The sequence below is a fragment of the Mchenga conophoros genome, linkage group LG14, assembly GCF_057382185.1.
Source record: "Mchenga conophoros isolate Kocher_MC1m ecotype Shallow Benthic linkage group LG14, M_conophoros_male_GT1.1, whole genome shotgun sequence".
In the NCBI taxonomy this organism is placed as follows: domain Eukaryota; kingdom Metazoa; phylum Chordata; class Actinopteri; order Cichliformes; family Cichlidae; genus Mchenga; species Mchenga conophoros.
In genome coordinates this window covers 12,199,336-12,206,069 of record NC_140539.1, presented here as the reverse complement: position 1 = coordinate 12,206,069, position 6,734 = coordinate 12,199,336, and the positions used below count along the sequence as shown (strand labels likewise).

The following is a 6,734-nucleotide window of genomic DNA, read 5'->3' as shown; positions in this document are numbered from 1 at the left end:
AATCTCTGTGTACACACACACACACTTTCCAAGCTGAGTTCTGTGTATCCGGGTCTGAATTGGAATTTGTTATTCATGCCTTTTATTTAATTAAGGTTATTATAATTGTTCACTTCTCCTAAGTTCCTCTCTGGAACATCAGCAGATCGTTCAGGATGCCGCTGTGAGGCTTCTTACTAAGTATTCACACTTTATTGCATCAACTTCAGATTGCACTTTAAGATTCTGGTTTTGACTTTTAGAGCTTTTTAGAGCTCTGCATTGACAAGCACCAGCATAAATCAATGAAATTTCCCAAAAGATGGAAAATAAGCCAAAAGCTAACCCAAACAAACCACACATATGCATACTGGGAATAGGAGAGGTCTAATTTTAACATCAACCCAACAAGTGTGCGTCCTCTGAGGATCTGTCTCTCACATCCTGCCCACTCATCACACTTACATTCTTGTCATTAAAGCTACCCTACCTTCCAAAAAAGAAAATTATTGTTATTACCAAAATTATTCACACATGTAAACTTCCAAAAGGTTATTTTAGACTTTTTTCTTTTGACTGAACTAAAAGTGAATCACACATTTTTCACATAGAAGTAAAAATACATCTTCATGGTTTGCCTGAAATTTTTCCCCATCAACAGCCTTCGGCTGCATTAACTGCTCACCTCAGAGGAAGGGTAAGTCAACAAGTGACACGTTTACTTTTTTTTTTCTCTTATTTTTGCTAGTACACATGTCAAAAACTCTATGAAATACAAGACACATACATGTGTCTGTCTGTAACAATAACCTACAGTATGTGCACTTATTTTGTGCTTTTAATGTTTTCTTGAACTGTTCTTTTTCTGGAGTTGCATGATTTTGTACAGAATACATCTTTAGTGCCTTAAAAACTAAGACATGGGTCCACAGGTTTTTAATCTAATCCACGCAGGGTCAAAATTATGCATGCGGGTCCATATTTATACACATCTGCCACTAATATTTAATGTGCATGTTGCACCTTGACTACACACTCTTTGTAGCCATCAACAAGCTTCTGGCATATTTCTGCTGCTCTTCTTGGCCAGGCCCAAAATTACCATGATATTCATGTATGTAACTTTCTTATCACAGCCACAGAGTCTGAGCTGTCAGTCAAAGACCCTTTGCTGCAGCTGGTTTCCCTGCTGGAAGCCTCTGGATGCTGGTTATTGAAGCCAGCTTTGGCCTCTGTGCTGGGGAAGACCAGCAAGGAGGTGGCAAACCTGAAATCTGCATCGGTGGGTAATCCTCACGTATTCAGTCATAGATGTTTAAGCAGCAGTGCATTAGTAGTATTACACAGCAGCAAAAGTCTGGCAGACAAAAATAATGTATTTATTAATTTATTTAATTTTTACTCCTTTACTCCAGCTAATCATATCTAAGTGTAAGGGCAATAGCCTGCAATCTCAACATATGCACTGCTTTTAATTTGTGGAGTTAGGCCAGCAGTGAAGTGTGGGCCACCATTCTGGCTCTGATCTGGCTTCATGGTTTCAAGATGGATGCAAAGGACGAGTGGGAGCTTCTGGCTATGAAGGCTGCCTCATGGCTCCGTGCTCAGAATGGTAATAAGACTAATAAATATTGAACTGCTGTTTTCTTTTTTGTGTTTTTGTTTTACAGTGTGTTCTGTTTGTGCTTAATCACTTTATTTTCAGCGACGTGTGTGACAGAGTGTGTGGAGGCCGGTAATGCGCTGCTGGGTTGCAGAGTAACGAAAGATGCTTTGGGGCTCTGAAGTTGCTCCTCCTTCAGAATTCAACTTTATGTATTGCATATTATCAGTGTTCACTAGAACCACAGACGGTAACATTTCAATGAGCAGCAGGGGGTGACTCCTCTGGTTGCCGAAAGAAGTCTTTGTATGCCTACGGGTAAACATCTTTGTTGTTTGCGGTATAAGTTTACACTTTCATAGAGGGGTTTGTCTTTCTGAATGCGGCATGATGTTCATTCACTAAATTCTGTTCCTGATTAGAATCAAAAAGGAGAAAATCACCTTGTGATGTGCCGTGTTTCTGCCAGTGGTGGAAACACTCAGCTCGATGCTTCACAACAGAACAACTAATCCCTAATGTAATGGTTGCTACAGTTTATGCATACAAACCAAAACATTCTGCACAATTGGTTTTTATTTTATTTTCTCCAATTGTCCCTGAGAGGCATGTGAATGAGTGATCAGCTATATCTCATCTATTCAGTTCAGTTTTATTTCTATAGCGCCAAATCACAACAGCAGTCATCTCAAAGCACTTTACATTGTGGGGTAAACGCCCTACAATAATACAGAGAAAACAGTCTTTGAGATGCTTTGTGCTTTCTGTGACACTCGCCTGCGATGCTTAGCTGAACCAATTATCAGTTCATGCACTTAAATATAAGGGCAACACTAATTGTTAGAGCATGTTAGCTTTTCCTGTGTTGATATAGTAATAAAGATAAATGTCTGATCTCTAATTGATGGCTTCTCTGGACGTGTTGATGTCTGTTGTATTTATCTTATCTTTCATTATTCTGTGGTTGTTCATCAGTGTGCGCATGTGAATTTGTAACTGAGTTTACTGTGCATTTGATAAAGATCCTCAACCTAAATGTAGTCTTTTTTTTTTCTCTCATTGATAAACCTGTAACCTGTATGCCAATCAAGGAACCACATCTGCATTTTAGCGAGGCTAGAACATGTTTTAAGTGCTGTGTGGATTCACAGCTGGTGGAAGCTATTTTGCATATGCAGGTTAAGGCATACCTGACTACTATTACACTTTTAATCACCATTTTATCATCATCATGATCAATCAATCACATCTCTGACTGGAGTAGGCGACGCTCACAGGGATCGTTTTGTGTAGCACAAGATTTTTATATAGGCGCAAACCAAGGCTGAAGCAGAAAAGCTTAACAGAGCTAGTTGATAAGCACTGTCGTGACACCTGTTATCTACAGGTGGGATTTTAGGTTTTGTTAAGCCAGCTACCACAAACAAAGCCTGGATGGTGCAACATATTTATAAATTTCCCCAATAGTATATCCTCAGGGTTAAATCACAACTCTTGCTCAGTGTTCTCTGGGATGGGCTCCAGCGTCCTCACAAGAAAACCGATGGGCGGATATAGCCAATTAAATACATCTACAACATCTTTAATACTCAAATATTGGCAAATATTGTTTTCTATTTTTATTTTTCCTACTATAGAGGCTTGTTTTTTCTGATGTCTGTTCTTTGTCCTAATATGTGTGGCTGGGAAGGGACTGTATGTTATCCCCCTGTCATTTATAATGAGTATTATCCACATTACTCCAGTCACTGAACTGAGATGATACTCCATGTTGTTTTACGTTATCATCTAGACAACCTGGTTTTACCTGAAAAGCTTAACATTTTAATGACTTAAACCCTATTTTAAATGTGTCTTTGAAAACTGTGCCTGCTTCTTTAGTTATTATACTGAATACTGAATATAATGTACAAAGATATAATACTACAATACAAATAATACTTGTATTCTGGTTCTTAATTTGAATACCATGAAGACAAAAGAGCAGGAGCTTATCTTCTTCTTACACATCTTGTTTCTGTCCCACTTCACTCTTCCTCTCTTTGCATGTAACCTAATTTATGGCTGTATGACCTTTAGGATTAACATGCTCTTTTAATGCACTAGACCTTTGTGCTGCTTGTGATGACAGGTGCTCCTGTCTCCTATTTACAGGACTCAAACCCAGGCATTAATCTGGTATTACACATTACAAGGTCTTAAAGAGATCACTTTCAGTGACAAGATGATATTATCTGGCTTTGTCCAGAAACCCCCCAAAATCTGACATGGAATAGTTTCTGCATATCCTCAAGCAAGTGTATTGTGAGCTGTAGTAGAAAAAGATTTGTCCAAGTGAAAAGAATAAGAAAATTATAGAGCGAATATGATTGGGTTAGCTTTGTTTTGTAAAAAAAAAATACATTTTAAAAATACGAGGCTTTCAAATGAAAGTGTTCCTATGCTGTCATTTCCCAAATTGCTGTAAATGTATTCATTCATTCTCAGCCATTTGCTTAACATGTTTCAATGGATTAAAATAAAATATAAATGCACCATATTGGATGGGCTATGGAAAAATGTGTGCTGATGGGGTAAACCAGAGGTAAAGAACCCGCTGCACCAAAAATCTATTGTGATTGTTTTGATTGCAAGAGGATCATCACAGTTTCCTCTAGTTTCTTGCACAAATTGTCCCAAAATAGTAGCTCAGTGGTCATACAGCTTCAGAAAGTGTGACGGTTTCAAAAACAAGTTATACCTCAGCCCTGCAGCCAACATGTTTAACAAGGTGCAACTCTTACTTTGAAGGCCAAAGATCTCAACTTCAGTTTGTGTTGCTCCTTTTACATTTGCACTACAGCTTGGAGAGCAGCTAGCCAGTGTTTGCAGACGAGTTTTCCACTTTAATTTAAACTACTCGCCCCAATATGCTAGCGGTAAATAAGCAATCACAAAGGGCGGTGGTTAGTCACAGGTCTCTGGACCTTTGTGACTGGGGCTTTAGCAATCATTTTCTGTTTTTGTTATAAAGGACGTATTAATTTAAATCAAGTGGTTACATTGAGCAAGAGCTTTCAGCTTCCACTTGCAACCTGTGAGGTAAGCTGTAAAAGCTTTGGCCACTGTTGTAGTATTATTGCACTATTGCCTGCTGTCAGGTAATACTAATTTTTACTTCTAACAAGTGGCTGATGGTCATTGACTGTGTGACTGTAATCTTATTCACTTGTTCCATGATTGTCACATGTTCAAACTGGCACGGACAGGCAAGTTAAAGTCACGTGGTTGGCGGTCACGTGTCTCAGAGAGACAAAGACAGAGAGAGTGTCAGCAGCATATATATGTCTGACTATATAATTGGACAAGAAGCTCCTGGCATGTGCCATAAGCTCACCCTGACAAGACTCAGACATTTTGCTTGTTAGCAAAGCTCACAAAGACAGATTTAGGCCTTTGGGGGTGGGGGGACTTGTTACTGTGGCAGACAGCATGCAACACTGATACCCGCTGTCATATACCAACAGCAGCCAAAGCTCTTCCATCTTCCATCACAGAACATTTTCCCTCATGCATGTATGTAATGGCAGTAAAGTGAACCATGCAGTAACGCCATGTTCCATGTTAAACTTAAGAGAGCTGAAATTAGTTTGTTTATATTTCCCACCATTTAAAAAAAAAAAAAAAAAGAGGAACAAACAGCATCACTGCAACTACTTTCTGTTTGCATAATGCGCACAGTGTTGGTTACAGTGGGCCATAACAGCTAATCTTATCACAACCTTTGGCAGACCTCCAGCCAACACTTTCTAAACTGGTTTCCAAGGCAACCCCAACGAGCAGGACCAATTAGAACTGACAAAGGATCCGCAAGCATTAAACTGCCTGGAGATTAAAGGGAGAGACGGCAAACTCAACAAATGATAGGTGGGGTATGTCTTTATGATGTGTGTGGTGGGTAATAGGGGAGCACAGTGACTTCAGAAGCACCTGTAGGCTCACTTGTGTCTGCTTCAGTCTTTCCATTGGGGGGAGCTGTGGGGGTGAATTTAATTAAACCAATTTCAATCCTTCCTTCTCCCTATTTGGTTTCTTTCTCTGTAGGACTGCTGGGTGTTCATGTGTCAGTAGGGCTGCAGGCAGGAAACCAGATCAATAAGAAATACTTTAGAGAGATCAGTGTGTGGTTATTTTTTTTTGCTTTTTTTGCTTTTTTGTTTAGGGCCATCAGTCGAACACTGTGGCCTCTGAGCTGCACATCAATCACAAACCATGCTGTTTGTGCAGGGAGGTTTGTGTGTGTTTGAGATTGATTTGACAGCCTTTGTACTTCAGCAGGGGATCAACTTTACTGAATAACTGACACCCATGGTCGCCTGGTGTTGGTAGGTTGTTGGATTTCTGTGTCTATTGGGGTTCAAATGCGTGTCACACTTCTAAATCGATGACCTTTCCTTTAAACCCTTTTAGTGCGCGCCTGTTTAAGAGTTTTATTCACGGAAACAGTAACCATGTGTTCGAAATCGAAAGTAAGTGTTTAATGTAAAAATGTCAGCTCAGTGCACTCACAGACCGTGTGAGAATCATTGACATCAGCCCGACACTCCCTGGTTTGTGATGTCCCTTTAAAATAAATTGAAATCTTATCTTAGCATTTTTTCTATTGCCACATTGGTTTGTAAAACCAAAGTAAGGGATGGATGTGACTGACCACACGCACAATGTGTCCACTAGTCAATCATGTTATCACAGTCTGGCGGAGGACTGTATGTATTGTGTAGCGTGGACCCAAAACGCAGACACGAAGGAACTTGGACCAAAACTTGACTATCAACAAAAAGCGAGCCGTTTAATATGGCTGATAAGAAAGTACAAAAACAAAAGGCAGATGCACACAAGAAAGATCCTAACTAGAACTAAACTGGGAAAACTAAATGCTAAACACAAAAGGTAAAGAACAAAACCTTGAACATTGCAAAAAAAAACCCTAAACATGGAAAATCCTGGAAACAATTCATATCCTTTTCCAACAATTATTTCTTTGATCCTGTGGTCCATCCTTTCTGCCTTTGCCAAAACAAACATTTGCCTTAATTTTATTTTCAGCTCGAGTTTCTCTTCCGCTTTTTTGTTTATTTATATATTTTTGTACCTTTTCTTAATAAGATTGGAG

At 39.3% G+C, this 6,734-nt stretch overlaps 1 protein-coding gene across 1 annotated transcript in view; it reads left to right on the top strand.

The window, feature by feature from the left end:
• Position 1: 1 nt before the first annotated feature.
• Positions 2-6,734, top strand: part of rap1gap2a (RAP1 GTPase activating protein 2a) — a 105,199-nt gene continuing 98,466 nt past the window's right edge. The window contains exons 1-3 of the mRNA XM_085245287.1: positions 2-676; positions 1,116-1,261; positions 1,468-1,591. Of these exons, the coding sequence (XP_085101413.1) occupies positions 1,572-1,591 (20 nt within the window). The 5' untranslated portion in view covers positions 2-676; positions 1,116-1,261; positions 1,468-1,571. The remainder of the gene's footprint in view (positions 677-1,115; positions 1,262-1,467; positions 1,592-6,734) is intronic.